This window comes from Chlorocebus sabaeus, chromosome X (assembly GCF_047675955.1).
Source record: "Chlorocebus sabaeus isolate Y175 chromosome X, mChlSab1.0.hap1, whole genome shotgun sequence".
Lineage (NCBI taxonomy): Eukaryota > Metazoa > Chordata > Mammalia > Primates > Cercopithecidae > Chlorocebus > Chlorocebus sabaeus.
Window position 1 is genome coordinate 3491032 of NC_132933.1, and position 19939 is coordinate 3510970.

The 19939-nt window shown below is 37.4% G+C and overlaps 1 protein-coding gene across 1 annotated transcript in view; it reads left to right on the forward strand.

Annotated features, from left to right (window-relative positions):
* Positions 1 to 19939, forward strand: part of GABRA3 (gamma-aminobutyric acid type A receptor subunit alpha3) — a 289627-nt gene that overhangs the window by 78376 nt on the left and 191312 nt on the right. Inside the window, exon 2 of the mRNA XM_007993008.3 lies at positions 13773 to 13938. Coding sequence (XP_007991199.1) covers positions 13799 to 13938 — 140 coding nt within the window. The 5' untranslated portion in view covers positions 13773 to 13798. The remainder of the gene's footprint in view (positions 1 to 13772; positions 13939 to 19939) is intronic.

A 19939-nucleotide genomic window follows, 5' to 3' on the forward strand; every position in this document is an offset into this window, starting at 1 on the left:
GCAAACTGAGTGCTGTGTTAATTTACATCAACAACCCAATTTCTTTCATTTATCTTTTATTTATAAGTTTTTATTTTATTTAGTTGGCAGTATTATTATTGAAAGCAGAAGGTTTTACGAGTTATTGCTAATAGTGGGGATGGGTAAAGAATAGCAACTATACTTATATATACCTCACAGAAGAGTATAGTACAAAATATATCATGGAATGACCACATACATTTTTTGCTAGATCAGCACCTAGATTTCTAAATTATAGTGTTTATGTGACATTGGTTTGTATTTTCCTAACAGTCTTCGGGTATTTTTAGAAGATGAAACATGTGTTGTATAGTACAAGAATGTTTATCTGAATCCATTCTCAATAGCAATGTATATAATCAAATTCCCTTTTAGACATTGGATTTTTGCCTTTTTTCCATCGTTATTGACAATCAAACTTCCTTCCACCCACTGTTTTCTGTTATTCCTGTCTCTTTTAATGAGAATTTTAGAGGTGATATATTTTCAGTTGTGTTAACTCTGAGGCAAGAGCCCCAAATTAGAGGTATCCATATAGAAACCCACAAAAATATTGAATAGAAATAGACAGAACTGCAGTATAATTAGATTGGTAACATTAAATTCAATAAGGAAGAAGGTAGAATGTAGATGATTAAAAAATAAACAGAAGGCAATTAAGCTGTAGTAAACAATTATAAATTACTAATTCAAGAAACTTGATTGATAAAGGAAAGAAGATAACAGCTAGAAAGAAACATATTGGTAGAATTTCTCTTACAGTGGAAGAAACTTTGTTATGTTTATAGTCTAAGAGAAAGGAGTCATTAGAGAACAAGAGATTTAAGATACAGTCAAGAAAGAGAGTTGATGGAAAGGAAAAAAGTTGATGAGGTCAGGAGCTTAGGTTGAGAGATTATCCTAAGATAGGGAAGGTTCACCTCTTTCTGAAACAAAAAGATAAAGTAAGGATAAATATAAAAGTGAGTTAATTTTGTAGGTTGAGACAAGCTGATGCCTTAAACTGGGTTTCACACACGCAGGCTCTGAGATTAGGATTCATATGAAGGTAGCTTCTTGGGAAGTGTTTCCAGAAAAAAAATAAATAAAACAGTTTTGGGAAGTGGGGCAAGGAAGTGAGGGTGGCCAAGCAAGGGTAATGTATCAAGCAAAGTACCATGGAAACTATGTGGGTCACACCTCAGTGTTGTCCCTATCAGAGAGCTGTATTATTTGTACTTCTGTATCTCTCAGTCTTAGTTTAGGGCTGCCCTAGTTTGGAAACTCAAATTCTCAGGCAATTCTGATTGTCAATGTGCACAGGCAAAAGTTAGTTTCAGCAACCTGAGGACAGCTCTAATCCTCAGACAAAGAAATGCAGATGCTGCCTTTTGGGAGGGAAGGCTCAATGGAGTCAGGGTGTATGAAACTGGTGAAGAGATCCAAGGAGATATGAATGTGGCACTAATAATTAGCTAGTGTCTAATATGGGTGGTTTGTCTCTTCTGATCATCTTGACTTTTTACTGAAAGAATATACTAGTTTCCTTAAATAGGCAACTTGAGAAGAATGACAAAGGTTTAAAAGATTTGAGAGGAATAGGGAAGAGGACTGGTTTACGACAAATTGAAGGATTATTGAAGAATGCTGGTATTGGAAATAATGGATTTATTGTGGGATTTTCTTCAGCTGCTTTCATCAGTCTATGAGAAAACAGATTCTTTGGGATTGATCCCAAGTAGGGTTTCTAGGCAAATACAGTGGAAGGTCATATAAACAAGGTGCTGAAAGAGTAGTCCAAGTAAATTACTTTGGATCCAGCCTTGAAATGAAAGGAAGTAACACTAGGCAAGCCCAAGAGCCTGGGTGGCAATGAAAGGATCAAAAGACTAGAACACTAATTTCAAAGAGCAAGTGGAGTAGGAGTAAAAGTTTATAAACTAGAAGAATAACAGAATAAGGTCAAACATCAAATACCATAGTTTAATATTTGTGATATAGGAGCAATTATGCATAAGATACAGGGTGTGATTGAATGGAAGAGAAAATCATAGAGATTGTGCAGATCAAATAACTATGATAGATATATTATCCACACAAACAGTGAAATACTGAAAATGATAGAGGGACATGAAAAGCATAAACTTTGGTTATTGTAGCCTTGTAGTATAGTTTGAAGTGGAGTAGTGTGATGCCTCCAACTTTGTTCTTTTTGCTTAGGATTAACTATTCGGGCTCTTTTTTGGTTCCATATTAATTTTAAAACAGTTTTTTTCTAATTATGTGAAGAATATCAGTGGTAGTTTAATGGGAATATAAATTACTTGGGGCAGTATGGCCATTTTTATGGTATTGATTCTTCCTATCCATGAACATGGTACTGGCACAAGAACAGACACATAGACCAATGGAACAGAAAAGAGAACTCAGGAAAAAGACCACACACCTACAATAATCTGATCTTTGACAAACTTGACAAAAACAAGAAATGAGGAAAGGATTTCCTATTTAATAAATAGTTCTGGGAGAACTGGCTAGCCATATGCAGAAAATTGAAACTGGACCCCTTCCTTACACCTTATACAAAAATTAACTCAGGATGGATTAAAGACTTAAATGTAAAACCAAAAACTATAAAATGAAGAAAATTCTAGAAGAAAATCTAGGTAATACCATTCAGGATATAGGCACAGGCAAACATTTCATAACAGAAACATCAAAAGCAATTGCAACAAAAGCAAAAATTGGGCCGAGCGCGGTGGTTCACACCTGTAATCCCAACACTTTGGGAGACCAAGATGGGTGGATCATGAGGTCAAGAGATAGAGACCATCCTGGCTAACACAGTGAAACCTATCTCTACTAAAAATACAAAAAATTAGCCACGCGTGGTGGCACATGCCTGTAGTCCCAGCTACTCAGGAGGCTGAGGCAGGAGAACGCGTGAACCTGGGAGGCAGAGCTTGCAGTGAGTGGAGATCACACCACTGCACTCCAGCCTGGGTGACAAAGCAAGACTCCATCTCAAAAAAAAAAAAAAAAAAAAATTGACAAATGATATCTAATTAAACTAAAGAGCTTCTCCACAACAAAAGAAACTATCATCAGAGTGAACAGACAACCTACAGAATGGGAGAAAATGTTTGCAATCTATCCATCTGACAAAGGTTTACTATATAGAGTCTACAAGGAATCTAAATAAATTTACAAGCAAAAAACCCCATTAAAAAGTGGGCAAAGGACATGAACAGACACTTCTCACAATACATTCATGTGGCCAACAAACATATGAAAAAATGCTCAACATAACTGATCATTAGAGAAATGCAAATGTCCATCAATTATAGACTGGATTAAGAAAATGTGGCACATATATACCACGGAATATTATGCAGCCATAAAAAAGGATGAGTTCATGTCCTTTGTAGTGACATGGATGAAGCTGGAAACCAACATTCTGAGCAAACTATCCCAAGGACAGAAAACCAAATACCCCATGTTCTCACTCATAGGTGAGAGTCGAACAATGAGAACACTTGGACACACGGCAGGGAACATCACATACTGGAGTCTGTTGTGGGGTGGGGGATGGGGGAGGGATAGCATTAGGAGAAATACCTAATGTAAATGACGAGTTAATGGGTGCAGCAGACCAACAGGACACATGTTTACATATGTAACAAATCTGCATGTTTTGCACATGTACCCTAGAACTTAAAGCATAATACTAATAAGAAAAGAGAAATGCAAATAAAAACTACTTTGAGATACCATCTTATGCCAGTCAGAATGGCGATTACTAAAAAGTCAAGAAACAATAGATGCTGGCGAAGTTGCAGAGGAAAAGGAATACTTTTACACTGCTGATGGGAATGTAATTAGTTCAACCATTGTGGAAGACAGTGTGGCAATTCCTCAAAGATCTAGAAGCAGAAATACCATTTGACCCAGCAATCCCACTTCTGGGTATATACCTAAAGGAATATAAATCACTTTATTATAAAGATACATGCACGTGTATGTTCACTGCACACATTGGGAGGAACAACATACACTGAGGCCTGTCCACAGTGGGTGGGGGGAAGAAGAGCATCAAGAATAATACCTAATGAATTCTGGGCTTAATACTTAGGTGATGGGCTGATCTGTGCAGCAAACTATCATGGCACATGTTTACCTATGTAACACACCTGCACATCCTGCACATGTACCCTGGAATTAAAAAGTTGAAGAAAAAAATAGTATACAGAAAAGCCACAAAAAGATAAAAGTATGAACTGAGCATAGTTTCCAAATCAATGTGGGGAGGCTACAAGGAGGCAGATATAAGATTGAAAGACAGAGAGTGATACAGATAGGAGGCATGAACCTCAAGTAAGAAGGACTGTGGTGCACTTGCATAGACAAGGCATGATTTCAATGTGGCATTGAAAAAATGAGATACTTCTCATCTTGTCTCTCAGTTGCATAATATATGGGAGTATGCACATGCCACACTTCAGAGGAAAGTTAATGAAGTAGTGTCTTCAATATAAAGCCCAATTTATTTAAGGCAAAGAGAACGGAAGAGTTTTCCTTTCGGCAACAAAAGCCAAAATTGACAAATGGGATCTAATTAAACTAAAGAGCTTCTGCACAGCAAAAGAAACTACCATCAGAGTGAGCAGGCAACCTACAGAATGGGAGAAAAGTTTTGCAATCTACTCATCTGACAAAGGGCTAATATCCAGAACCTATAAAGAACTCAAATCAAATTTACAAGAAAAAAACAAACAACCCCATCAAAAAGTGGGCCAAGGATATGAACAGACGCTTCTCAAAAGAAGACATTCACACAGCCAACAGACACATAACAAAATGCTCATCATCACTTGCCATCAAAGAAATGCAGATCAAAACCACAATGAGATATCATCTCACACCAATTAGAATGGCAATCATTAAAAAATCAGGAAACAGCAGGTGCTGGAGAGGATGTGGAGAAATAGAAACACTTTTACACTGTTGGTGGGACTGTAAACTAGTTCAACCATTGTGGAAAACAGTGTGACGATTCCTCAAGGATCTAGAACTAGAAATACCATATGACCCAGCCATCCCATTACTGGGGATATACCCAAAGGATTATAAGTCATGCTGTTATAAAGACACATGCACATGTATGTATATTGTGGCACTATTCACAATAGCAAAGACTTGGAATCAACCCAAATGTCCATCAGTGACAGACTGGATTAAGAAAATGAGGCACATATACACCATGGAATACTATGCAGCCATAAAAAAGGATGAGTTCATATCCTTTGTAGGGACATGGATGCAGCTGAAAACCATCATTCTCAGCAAACTATCGCAAGAACAGAAAACCAAATACCGCATGTTCTCACTCATAGGTGGGAATTGAACAATGAGATCACTTGGACACAGGAAGGGGAACGTCACACACCAGGTCCTATTGTGGGAAGGGAGGAGGGGGGAGGGATAGCATTAGGAGATATACCTAATGTAAATGACGAGTTAATAGGTGCAGCACACCAACATGGCACATGTATACATATGTAACAAACCTGAACATTGTGCACATGTACCCTAGAACTTAAAGTATAATAATAATAAAAAAAAAGTTGAGAGCATAGGAGAACTTGTTTTCCATAAAATGAAGGATTGAAAGGGCATGGGGGGAAGGTTTTAGAAAAGAAGGATAGTCTTGACATTATATCTCTGAGAAGAAAAGGATGCCCAGAGTTGTGTGACCATTAACTCATGAAAAAATTCACTCTTTTTTTTTCCTACAAATATTGTATTGAGTAACAGTCATGTGCTAGACTCTACTCTATGGCCCAGAGTTAGAGTTAATTTCCTGAACTAATGAAGCTTATATCCAGTGGGAGAAATGGAAATAAATAAGTACATAATGTAATTTTGGGTAGTCATATATCCCATAAGAAAATGGAATTGGATAAGGAGGCAGAGAGATATATGGGAAAAGCATTTATGATGAGGAAAGAGCAAGTACGAAGTCCCTTAAGGCTGGGTGTTTTCAAGGAATATTAGGAAAACAAGTGTGAATTGGTATGAGTAGGGGAGACCGAAAGTAGAAAGAGGTGAGGTTTCAGAGGTAGCCAGTGGTCAAATAAAGTAGATTCTTATAGGTCACGGCAAGTACTTAGGATTCTGAAAATATCCACTGGGAAAGTTTGAGAAGAGAGTGAATCTGACTTATATATATATTTTTCTAAAAAACTCTCATTCTGACTACTGTCCAGAGAATGGACTATGAGGGGGCAAGAGTTACAGCAGAGAGAGAGAAGTTAGCCATTCATTGCAGTCATGGGGGTGGTTTTGAACATCTAGGGGGCAATGAAAGTAGTGAGAAGTGATCAGAGTCTGGATCTGTTCCAAAATCAACAAGATAAGCTGATAGTTTGAATATAGGGCATGGAAGAGAGAAATCAAAGTATGGATGTGGATTGGATAGGGATGGCTTTGAAATGTAAGAGAAGAGTCCTTGGTCCCATGTTCTTCTTTTTCTTCATTGATTCACTTTTTGGCTGTTTTGTTCACTGCTGTATTCCTAGAACTTAGAATGGTGCCTGGTACATAGATGATACTCCATAAATTTTGAATGAATTAATACTAAGAGTGCATTCAGTGGAGTGATAGATGAAATTACTTGATTAATATAGATAGTATAAGGGAATGATTGCTGAGGAAGTTGAGATAAAGATAATTATTGAAATGGGTTACCATAAAAGGCAGGCAGAAAAATTGAGAAAGGGTTGGAGGAATATCAGGCCAAGGGATAATTTTTTTTCAAAATGATCGATGATATTGCATTACTTTTATGCTGCAAAGAATGAGCCAGTACAGAATGACAAACTGACAAGTGTGGGAGAGATGAGACAATAACTAAATAATGTATTTGACCAGGAGACAGGAAATGGGACCCAGGGCACATGTAGGGGTGCTCACATTAGGTAGAAGCAGACACTTCTGGTAACAGGGAAAAGGTTAAAGTATATGGCTGACATTCTGGTAGGTTGGTATAGTTGATATTAGGAAGAAGAGAGTGTCGTCTTTTGATTGCTTGGTAAGATAAGAAGCAAAGCTATTTGAAGAGATTCTGGGAAAAGAGTTATTTCTTCTCCTAGAGAGAAAAGAAAGTAAAATATTAGTTATCTCTGAGAGTGAGAGGGTGAGTTGGTTTGGCAAGTGCAAAAGGATCGTGGGACATTGAAGTATGTTGAAGAAAAATTAAAGAGAGGCCAGTCAGGCATTATGCAGATTTTTCTGTATATTTTAAGGTGCTTATTCGTAGATGGAGAGTTGGATTTGACCAAGGTTTATGTTTTTCCAGGCAGGTACAATAGAGTATGAGAGAAACAAGTGTATTCAGGGTGTATACCAGAGAATGATTGTACTGATTTTAATTATGGACTATGTATGTTATCCAAGCAGGGTAAGAAAGTAAATGAGAACATGAAGATGATGATGAGCAATTCAAAGACTGTAAGATCAATAGGTTAGAAATCCATGGAGTGGGGTGGAGTGGGTGGATGTGGGTAGAAGAATTGACAGTATGAAGGCACTAGATGAAAAATGTTGGAAATATGTGGTCAGAGAGTGATTAGAGATCATGAATTTGTAATGACAAGTCTTAGGATATGGCCATGGAAGGGACAACTAGTTTAGGGTAGAACTGAGGCTCATTGGAGGAAAAGAGGTCAAATAATGGACCTGTAGTTTACAGTGACCAAAGTTTACTATATGTCAAGCTTAAGGCTAATGCTATATATGAATTAGATTATTTAATTCTTATAGCAAGAATGGATTAATTAATCCATTATTTGGATTAGAATTTTGAGTCAAATAACCTGCCTGATTTCAAATTTCTATGTGGTATATCTAGAATTGAAACTAAGATGTTTTTGTCTCCAAAACCTTTATGAATGGCAGTACTTTGAGGCTAGGTGGAATTAGATGAGCTTAAATGAAACTCTGCTGACAAGTAGTGACAAACAAATGGCAGAGTTGGCTTTGTAGTCTCTGGGTAGCAACACGTGGAATGACTTTGTTCAAGTAAAGTTCTGGCAGACAGTCCTCATGTCATCCAAACAGGGACATCTGTAAGCATAATGTCAGTATCTGGTGGTTTCTAGGTACTGAAATAAAGAAGTTTTAGGAAATTCCAATAGAATTATTGGTTATATTGGTACCTTGTACATAGCGGGTGCTCAAATGTGATAAAATGAATTTGTCTTTGGACCAGACTTATCAGAAGACTTATACCATTAGCAGGTGTTTAACTAGGCATTTTACATATGTTATCTTATATAATATTTAAAACCTTTACAAGATGGATGTTATCCCCATTTTTTATGGAAGAAGTAGTTCATTAAAGCCTAACACAACTAGTATTTGGTAGTGGCCAGTAACCTCTCAGTCTTGCAACTTCCAAAGCCCATCCTACACCTTATCCTTCTTAACCAATTTTCCTCATTTAGGAATGTGACCTAGTTACAATACCATTCATTTATTCACTATTAAGTACTGATTATTTGTCAGATATTCTTCTATGCATTGGGCATACATCTTTGAATTAAAAAAAAAAAACAAAATCCTCATCCCCATTGAACTTTTCTATATGAGAAACAAGCAATTTTTCTTCCTTTTACACACAAAGGAAGAAAAATAGGACAGACAACTGCATAGGATCTATGAGGAATGTGTGGAAGGCTTGAAATTTTAGATAGTGTGGCCAGGGAAGCCCTCAATGAAAAGATGATATTTTAATAACGCTATGAAGGAAGTGAGGGAACAAATTATGTGAAAATTGGATGGAAGAACATCCCAGGTAGAGGTGATAGCAGGTGCAAAGGCCCTGGTGCAGGAGCATACCTGACATATTTCATGAGCAGCGAAGGAGGCCACAGTGGCTGAAGTGGAGTGTGTGAGACAGGAGGGTAGTATGGGATGAGACTAGCTAGCTATTTGGAGATCAGATCATGTAGGACCTTGTAGATCACATATTTATTTATTTATTAATTGACAGATAAAATTGCATGGATTTACCATGTACAACATGATGTTTCAAGGTATATACACATTGTGGAATGACAAAATCCAGCTAATTAGCATATGCATTCTCTCTTGTAGTTATAATTTTTATGGTGACACATACAAATGATCAATAGGTATATGATAAAATTCTCAATATCACTAATCTTAAAGGAAATGTAAATCACCTCACACCTGTTAGATTGGGCATTATCAAAAACACCAATCATGTTAGAGAGGATGTGCAGAAAAGGGACCCTCACACACTGTTGGTGGGAATGCAAATTAGCACAGCCATTATGGAAAACAATATGGAGTTCTCTCAAAAAAAAAAAAAATTAAAAATAGGGCCAGGAGCAGTGGCTCATGCCTGTAATCCCAGCACTTTGGGAGGTCAAGATGGGCAGATCGTGAAGTCAGGAGATCGAGACCATCCTGGCTAACATGGTGAGACCCCGTCTCTACTAAAAATTCAAAAAATTAGCTGGGCGTGGTGGCGGGCACCTGTAGTCCCAGCTACTTGGAAGGCTGAGGCAGGAGAATGGCGTGAACCCGGGAGGTGGAGCTTGCAGTGAGCCGAGATCACACCACTGCACTCCAGCCTGGGCGACAGAGCGAGACTGTCTTAAAATAAATAAATAAATAAATAAAAATAGAGTTATATGATTCAGCAATCTCACTACTGGTTATATATCCAAAGGATATTAAATTAGTATGTTGAAGAGATATATGCACTTCCATGTTAATGCAGCATTATTCACAATAACCAAGATATGAAATCAACCTAAATGTCTGTTAATGCATTAATGGATAAAGAAAATGTGGTATGTATACACAATGGAGTATTATTCAGCCTTCAAAAAGAGTGAAATATTGTCATTTGTGACAACATGGATGAACCTAGAGTACATTATGTTAAGTGAAATAAGGCATACAGAGAAAGACAGATACCTCATGATGCCACTTATATGTGGAGTAATCTAAAAAAGTGATTTCATAGAAACAGAGAGTAGAATGGTTGTTACCAGGGGCTGGAAGGTGTGGACTGGTGTGGGTAGATGTTGACTCAAGGATACAAAATTTCAGTTATATAGGAGGAATAAGTTCAAGAGATTTCTTGTACAGCATAGTGACTAGAGTTAATAATATAATGTATTCTCAAAAAATGCTAAGAGAGTGAGGCTTTTGAAATGGGAAGAAATGGGAGGATTTTGAGCAGAGGGAAGAAATTATCTGCCTTAAACACTTTAAAAGTTCCCTCTGCCCACTGTGTAGGGTACAGACTCTAGGGGAGCAAGGACAGAGGCAGCAAAACCAGTTAAGAAGCTTTTACAATGATCTTGACAAGAGATGACAAGCTAGAGTGGTAGCAACAGAGGTAATGATCAGTGGCTTTATTTTGGATATATTTCCTTTTGAATGGAATGCCAATGAGACTTGTTAATAGATCAGATGTGTGGTATGAACATTAAAGAGGAGTCAAGAATGACATTAGAGTTTCAATCAGAGCAATTGGAAGTGCGGAGTCACTATTACTTGAGATGGGAAATACTGCACAGGGCCAGGTCTATATATGTGTGTGGGGGTGGATATCTGAACTTCAGATTTGAAAATGTTATGTTTAAGATGCCTCTCATTTAGGTACAGAGATTTGTGAGAGATATCTTGAACCTAACCTGGGTTTAAGTTTTACTTATGAGTTACAATATGAGTTTAAGATATGTGTTATCTCCTGGAACCCATATCTAGATACAAAAATAGATTTGAGGTAATATCTAGAATGAAGATATTAATTTGCAAGTCATCAACTTATAAATGATATTTTCGTCTATTTGTTTGTTCCTTGTACCTTCCTTTAGCTCTTGAGTAGGGTGAATTTGTCGGTAATCATTTGCTAATTTGACCATGCAAGTACACGTTATAATGGCCTGAGCACGTGTCATGATTATGTGTTCATGTATCATGGATAATCTCCTCTAACACCATGATTATCTGAATTTGCACAAGAGTTGTCTCCTCCTGTTTCACAGCCAATCTGCTCCTACCAAAGGCATCTGCATTTGTGCCATGGTTGGCGATAAACTCACAGGACATTTTTTTTTTTATGTGCTGTACTTATGTAAGCATACACTATGGTTGTCTACTTTTGCAACGTAGCCTGGCTTCTTGATTAAAACCAGCATTAGGTTTTACTTTCTGCTCGTATGTCATGGTTGTCTGAATATTTGTATGATGTTCCTTCACTGTAATTTTCATTTTATTCACCGTGGATATGTGCATTATATTTGTGTGTTCGTACATTACAAATAGCTATTTATTCACTATTGTCATCATTACCCCAAGGATATCAATTCTTCACTATGTTCACTTGCAACTATATCTTACCTTTCTGCTACAGTGGAAATTTTTTGACCATGTCGGCCTACTCATGGACCATGACCTTTTCTGTTCCTGCACCATGGTAGTCTACTTCCATAGCACTGTAGTCTGTTCCTAAACTATGTCACTAAATTCCTGTAGTATGGTTTCCATGATACATATATTCTGTGTGCATTTATCATGGTTAAGAATTGATGTACCAAATGCTTCTTCACATGTATCATGTTTGTCTATGCATATACTGTATTTGCCTCCAGCTACATGGATGTGTGATCATTTTTGAAGGCTCTTTGTTTCACTGTCACAGACATGTTATTTAGTTATGATTTCATGTAATACTGTTGTCTTTTTTATGTATCATAGTATATATCTTAGTTTTCTCTTTCCAAATTGTGGGAATTTAATTGCCATCTATTCTTAGTGTGATAGTTAGCTGCTTACCTACCATGATAATTTGAACATAACCCATAGTGATGTAGTAGAATAGCATAGCTGAACACACACTGTGGATCTCTTTGTTTACACAGCATGGCCATCTTCTCCTACACCCAGGATTGTTATTCATGGACTCATGTTTTCTAAGCATGCATCATGGCTATGTCTTATGTTCCATGGATTATTTCTACAATTTGAACTTCATATCCTAGCCCAAGTGTCTCTGTTCCTGTAGAGTAGTTGTCAATTCATGTATCATGATTATCTGAGCATTAATTCTTGTCATATGATTATACATTAAGGTCTGCTAAAGCACTGTGGATGTTTGAGCATATATCATGGTTACTGCCCTTACCATGGAAGTTACTTGTGCTCGGAGTTGTCTGATCATGCAGCATCTTTTCTTACTCATATACTATGGTTTTTGGAACAGTACCATTCCTGTATACTCCTATAAAATGTCCATCAACTCTTTTATTGTTCATGAACCATGGATATCACAGCTCATATATTAGGTTGACCATAAGAAATTGCTTTCTTTGGTAAAACCAAAATTTTGAAATTTTGGCAATTTTATATGGTGCAATCTAATACTATGATTATCTCTATCTCTAATGTTGACACTTCATCATGTCATAAGTCTATCTTCTCCATTGTTGTAGTTTTTCATATGCCTATACCAGATTCATGAAAACAGCTTAATACAGATCCAGTGGCTGCTTTTTTGAGGCATGTGGGATGAATTTAAAAGGACTTTTGTTCTTAATCTCTCACCAACCAGAATAGCTCCTTAATGTGTATCTGTTTTACATATTGGTCTCTTGTATAAACTTTCTTGAAAAAAAAAAAAACCAGTTATATATCTCTCCATTTTCTCTGAAAATTAATCCACTGATATGACTGAAAAAGGGTATGTTGTTGGGTCAGAGTTAGGTCTCCTTCAAGTTCTCAGTATCTCATATTCAAAGAAGCCACACAAATTAGAGGTAGCAAGTAACCATCACTTTATTGGCTGCTTTCTTAACCCCGTGCCTTGATCCAGAGTTCATAAAACAGCCTTCCTTATAGGGAATTCCAAATTACTAATTCTATCACCAGTATAATTTGCTGACCTCTTAGATATTTCAGTGTCAGGAAGTAGGCTTGGATCTCTCTTTATGTTGTGGCCCCCATCGAAAGGAACAAGTTTGCTTTCAAATATCTCTTTATGGGGAAATACTGCATTTTTATTCAAGAGCCATGATGTCTCATTATTCAGTATTTTCTCAACCTAATTTAGAGGAAACAGTCTATCCACTTCGGGCCATTTAATCTTTTGGAAAATTGTTTAACTCTATGAAGATGGGAATCAATCCCAAAAATGCTATAAATGACTCCAGGTCTTAATATACTAGGATACTAGGATTCTCTACAATATTACACAGTTAACCAAGGCAAAGGACTTTGTAACACTAAAGATCAAACAGGGGATTGGAGGGAAATAAAATGAAGACATGAGAGAATATTTTTCAGATCTTGGATTGTAAGAGGTAACCCAAGCTGAGGGAAGTTCTGTGATTCACCTGATCACATGGGGTGAAGCCAAGGAAAGAGATGTTGCAGTAACCTCAGACTCCTGATTACTGACTTAGGGCTCTTTGCACTACTCCATGCATCCTTTCTTGGATGGGCTCTGGTATATTTAGCAGAAAGTTATATTGGGAGTGATTTTGGTGGCATTGACAAGCTGGGAAAAGGGGACTATTGAATTAAGCACTGAGTAACTAGACACTAGAGAAGTTAAATGACTCTAATGGAGTTTAATAACATCTCTTTCTCTCTTTTTTTTACCTCTTTCTCCTCTCGCCCTTTGTTTTCTACTCCCTACCTCTTATCCCTTATCTAAACTGTGACTCTCACAGGTCTCTCCAAGTTTGTGCCTAAGAAGATGATAATCACACAAATGAGTCACTATTACATGACCAGCCTTGGGATTCTTTTCCTGATTAATATTCTCCCTGGGACCACTGGTCAAGGGGAATCAAGACGACAAGAACCTGGGGACTTTGTGAAGCAGGACATTGGCGGGTAAGAACCCCTAACTCTTAGGATGAAAGAAGACTGTGATAAATGTTTGCCTCAGACCAAAACTTCTGGATTTTCCCCTGGTTGAACCCAAGTACTCTGGTCTCTGATACTTATACATTACATTATATTTAGAAAAAAGGTCATAGGCTCAGACTCTCAAAGTAGAAAGAGATCTCAAAGTTTTTTCTTCTTAGACAATACCCTGGCCCAGGCTTGAATCACCTCTGTAATATCTTAAAAATAGTTCTTTTACTCTCAATTTTATCTCTCCTCTCTTAGATCTTCAACCTTTTCCTTTTTATTGGCTGTGGTTCATTAGCATTTAAACATGATAATGTTTAAGAATAACTCAACTTAAATTTAAAAATCTTTTCTCCAGATACTGCCTTAATTATTTACTCCCATTCATAGCCATATTTCTTGAAGGAGTGGTATCCTTCATTGCATCTATTTACCTCTCACAGATTCATTCACTTGCTGCCATCTGACTTCCAACCCAATGACTCTAAGGCAACTTCTGCAGCCAAGATGGCCAATGTTGGTTCCGTTGCTGAAATGAACACTTGTCTGTTCTTACGTTCCAATATTGTTGACTTCTCCATCCTTAACTTCATTTTATTGTGAAATAAAAATACACATAGAAACATGCATAAAATATAAACATATAGTTTAATAATAATTCTCTTTGGCTTCAGAGACACTACAATTCTCTGGAATTTTGATTGGGTTCTCTAGAAACAGGGTATGAAACAAAGATTCTTGAGCAAATGATTTATTGAGAGGTCAGTTTCAACAGAAACCTGTAAGGAAGTAAGGGATGGAAGATAGGGAAAGAGAAGAAGTGAAACAAAGGTGCAGCCTCAATTTGACCTCATGAGGAGAAATGGGGCATAAATGGCACTAAAATATTTGTCCTACCTTGAGGCAAGGGACCCAGGCTTGTGTACTCTCACCTCAATTAGTCTTTACCTGTGGATCCCCTGGAGAAAGGCATAGTCTTCCAGACATTTTAGGTGAGGCGACTCCCTTCCACAGATAGTAATTTTCCAAAGTAGCTGCAGGATAATTTCACTGGCCCAGTAAAAGGGATCCGAGAATAGTATTATACCAACAGTAAATACTATATCTGATTTTCTTTATACTTTTACGACTATGCTTTCTGCAATATTTTCCACAATACTACACAGGCACATCAAAGACCTTTGTGATATAAAGATCTTTTTTAGTCTTCTTTTGTTCACGCCTCAGGTGTTTGTGTTTTTCCTTGTTTTGTTCTAGGCACACTTCTTATCCTACAGATCCCCTGAGTGATTTAATCCATTTCTATGATGTAATTACCTTATATATGTAAATGCCAATGACTCCTATCTCAATCTTCATTCCAGACTTCTCTTGAATGTCAGACTTCTATATCCAACTGTCTACTGAACATGCCCACTTGGCTATTCCACACACTTCTTAAACTAAGCATGCCCATTGTATTTAATTATCTTCATCTCCCTCCCCCACCCTAAAGAACAAACATAACAAAACAAACAACAAACAGACAAAAATATTCCTCTTCCATTTTTTTTCCTGTTTTAGTCAGTGGTACCACTATGTACCCAGTTGTTCAAGCCAGAAACTTGGAATCACTTTTGCCGGTTTTCTACCCTTTACTCTCCAGATCGACTCAATCACCAAGATTTGTCATTTCTACCTCCCATATCTCTTGGATTCATCTACTTTTTTCCAACTTTTCTGCTAGCACCCTAGTTTAGTCTGATGTTGTCTCCCACTTGGACCACTGCACGAACCTTGTCTTACTTCCTAAAATCTTGTTTCCATCCAAACTAACCTCCACTCTGTAACTATTTTTTCCTATAATGCATGTTTGGCCATACCTACCCTATTTAGAGCCCTTTCATGGTTTTCTGTTGTCCCTATAATAAGGTACAAACTCCTTAACATGATTTTATAAAACCCATTAGGATCCAGCTTCTACCCACCTTGCTAGCCTTATTTCTTAGTCTTTCTGCCACCAAACTCTGTTATTCAGCAATGTTGAACTCCTTTTAGACTTTAAAATCCCTTCTCATCCAAGGAATATCATTACTAGAAATGACTTCTTAGTCCTGCAATATTTCAATATTACACAAGGTATTTTATTCCTTGGTAGTGACTTTTTTCTTTTTGGTTTTACATTTGGCTATCGTCCTATATTCTTGGAAGCATGCATCTTGAAGTAGGAAGTATTCCTAATTATTTTTGCAGGGTTGATTATCTTAATGTACTCTGAGTCTTTTCATCTTATATCAGCAATTTTACAGTAATCTCTGTGGCTGAGGCTGCAGAACTGGGCTTGTATGTCCTTAGAATCTTGGTATATAAGACTCTTTTTGTTCTTTCTTCCAAAATGGAAAATAAAACCAGTTCTGTTTTGTTAACTCCTCATGTATTTCACTTCACTGGGCCATGATAGATTCTAAATAAGATGAAGGTTCTAAATAAATGAACCTTACCACTTCAAGTGTTAAAGCCTTTTACATTTTAACTCTGATAATACAGTGTTCTAAAAATATATTGCATATTTTCTTTTTCTTTTTTTTTTTAATTTATTTATTATTCTTAAACTTCAAGTTGTAGGGTACATGTGCACAACGTGCAGGTTTGCTACATATGTATACTTGTGCCATGTTGGTGTGCTGCACCCATCAACTCGTCATTTACATCAGGTATAACTCCCAATGCAATCCCTCCCCCCTCCCCCCTCCCCATGACAGGCCCCGGTGTGTGCTGTTCCCCTTCCTGAGTCCAAGTGATCTCATTGTTCAGTTCCCGCTTATGAGTGAGAACATGCGGTGTTTGGTTTTCTGTTCTTGTGATAGTTTGCTGAGAATGATGGTTTCCAGCTGCATCCATGTCCCTACAAAGGACACAAACTCATCCTTTTTTATGGCTGCATAGTATTCCATGGTGTATATGTGCCACATTTTCTTAATCCAGTCTGTCACTGATGGACATTTGGGTTGATTCCAAGTCTTTGCTATTGTGAATAGTGCTGCAATAAACATACGTGTGCATGTGTCTTTATAACAGCATAATTTATAATCCTTTGGGTATATACCTAGTAATGGGATGGCTGGGTCATATGGTACATCTAGTTCTAGATCCTTGAGGAATCGCCATACTGTTTTCCATAATGGTTGAACTAGTTTACAATCCCACCAACAGTGTAAAAGTGTTCCTATTTCTCCACATCCTCTCCAGCACCTGTTGTTTCCTGACTTTTGAATGATCGCCATTCTAACTGGTGTGAGATGGTATCTCATTGTGGTTTTGATTTGCATTTCTCTGATGGCCAGTGATGATGAGCATTTTTTCATGTGTCTGTTGGCTGTATGAATGTCTTCTTTTGAGAAATGTCTGTTCATATCCTTTGCCCACTTTTGGATGGGGTTGTTTGTTTTTTTCTTGTAAATTTGTTTGAGTTCTTTGTAGGTTCTGGATATTAGCCCTTTGTCAGATGAGTAGATTGCAAAAATTTTCTCCCATTCTGTAGATTGCCTGTTCACTCTGATGGGAGTTTCTTTTGCTGTGCAGAAGCTCTTTAGTTTAATGAGATCCCATTTATCAATTTTGGCTTTTGCTGCCGTTGCTTTTGGTGTTTTAGACATGAAGTCTTTGCCCATGCCTATGTCCTGAATGGTACTACCTAGGTTTTCCTCTAGGATTTTTATGGTATTAGGTCTAACATTTAAGTCTCTAATCCATCTTGAATTAATTTTCGTATAAGGAGTAAGGAAAGGATCCAGTTTCAGCTTTCTACTTATGGCTAGCCAATTTTCCCAGCACCATTTATTAAATAGGGAATCCTTTCCCCATTTCTTGTTTCTCTCAGGTTTGTCAAAGATCAGATGGCTGTAGATGTGTGGTATTATTTCTGAGGACTCTGTTCTGTTCCATTGGTCTATATCTCTGTTTTGGTACCAGTACTATGCTGTTTTGGTTACTGTAGCCTTGTAGTATAGTTTGAAGTCAGGTAGCGTGATGCCTCCAGCTTTGTTCTTTTGACTTAGGATTGTCTTGGAGATGCGGGCTCTTTTTTGGTTCCATATGAACTTTAAAGCAGTTTTTTCCAATTCTGTAAAGAAGCTCATTGGTAGCTTGATGGGGATGGCATTGAATCTATAAATTACCTTGGGCAGTATGGTCATTTTCACGATATTGATTCTTCCTATCCATGAGCATGGTATGTTCTTCCATTTGTTTGTGTCCTCTTTTATTTCACTGAGCAGTGGTTTGTAGTTCTCCTTGAAGAGGTCCTTTACATCACTTGTAAGTTGGATTCCTAGGTATTTTATTCTCTTTGAAGCAATTGTGAATGGAAGTTCATTCCTGATTTGGCTCTCTGTTTGACTGTCACTGGTGTATAAGAATGCTTGTGATTTTTGCACATTAATTTTGTATCCTGAGACTTTGCTGAAGTTGCTTATCAGCTTAAGGAGATTTTGGGCTGAGACGATGGGGTTTTCTAAATATACAATCATGTCATCTGCAAACAGGGACAATTTGACTTCTTCTTTTCCTAACTGAATCCCCTTGATTTCTTTCTCTTGCCTGATTGCCCTAGCCAGAACTTCCAACACTATGTTGAATAGGAGTGGTGAGAGAGGGCATCCCTGTCTTGTGCCAGTTTTCAAAGGGAATTTTTCCAGTTTTTGCCCATTCAGTATGATATTGGCTGTGGGTTTGTCATAAATAGCTCTTATTATTTTGAGGTACGTTCCATCAATACCGAATTTATTGAGCGTTTTTAGCATGAAGGGCTGTTGAATTTTGTCAAAAGCCTTTTCTGCATCTATTGAGATAATGATGTGGTTCTTCTCTTTGGTTCTGTTTATATGCTGGATTATGTTTATTGATTTGCGAATGTTGAACCAGCCTTGCATTCCAGGGATGAAGCCCACTTGATCATGGTGGATAAGCTTTTTGATGTGTTGCTGAATCCGGTTTGCCAGTATTTTATTGAGGATTTTTGCATCGATGTTCATCAGGGATATTGGTCTAAAATTCTCTTTTTTTGTTGTGTCTCTGCCAGGCTTTGGTATCAGGATGATGTTGGCCTCATAAAATGAGTTAGGGAGGATTCCCTCTTTTTCTATTGATTGGAAGAGTTTCAGAAGGAATGGTACCAGCTCCTCCTTGTACCTCTGGTAGAATTCAGCTGTGAATCCATCTGGTCCTGGACTTTTTTTGGTTGGTAGGCTATTAATTATTGCCTCAATTTCAGAGCCTGCTATTGGTCTATTCAGGGATTCAACTTCTTCCTGGTTTAGTCTTGGAAGAGTGTAAGTGTCCAGGAAATTATCCATTTCTTCTAGATTTTCCAGTTTATTTGCGTAGAGGTGTTTATAGTATTCTCTGATGGTAGTTTGTATTTCTGTGGGGTCGGTGGTGATATCCCCTTTATCATTTTTAATTGCGTCGATTTGATTCTTCTCTCTTTTCTTCTTTATTAGTCTTCCTAGCGGTCTGTCAATTTTGTTGATCTTTTCAAAAAACCAACTCCTGGATTCATTGATTTTTTGGAGGGTTTTTTGTGTCTCTATCTCCTTCAGTTCTGCTCTGATCTTAGTTATTTCTTGCCTTCTGCTAGCTTTCGAATGTGTTTGCTCTTGCTTCTCTAGTTCTTTTAATTGCGATGTTAGAGTGTCAATTTTAGATCTTTCCTGCTTTCTCTTGTGGGCATTTAGTGCTATAAATTTCCCTCTACACACTGCTTTAAATGTGTCCCAGAGATTCTGGTATGTTGTATCTTTGTTCTCATTGGTTTCAAAGAACATCTTTATTTCTGCCTTCATTTCGTTATGTACCCAGTAGTCATTCAGGAGCAGGTTGTTCAGTTTCCATGTAGTTGAGCGGTTTTGATTGAGTTTCTTAGTCCTGAGTTCTAATTTGATTGCACTATGGTCTGAGAGACAGTTTGTTATAATTTCTGTTCTTGTACATTTGCTGAGGA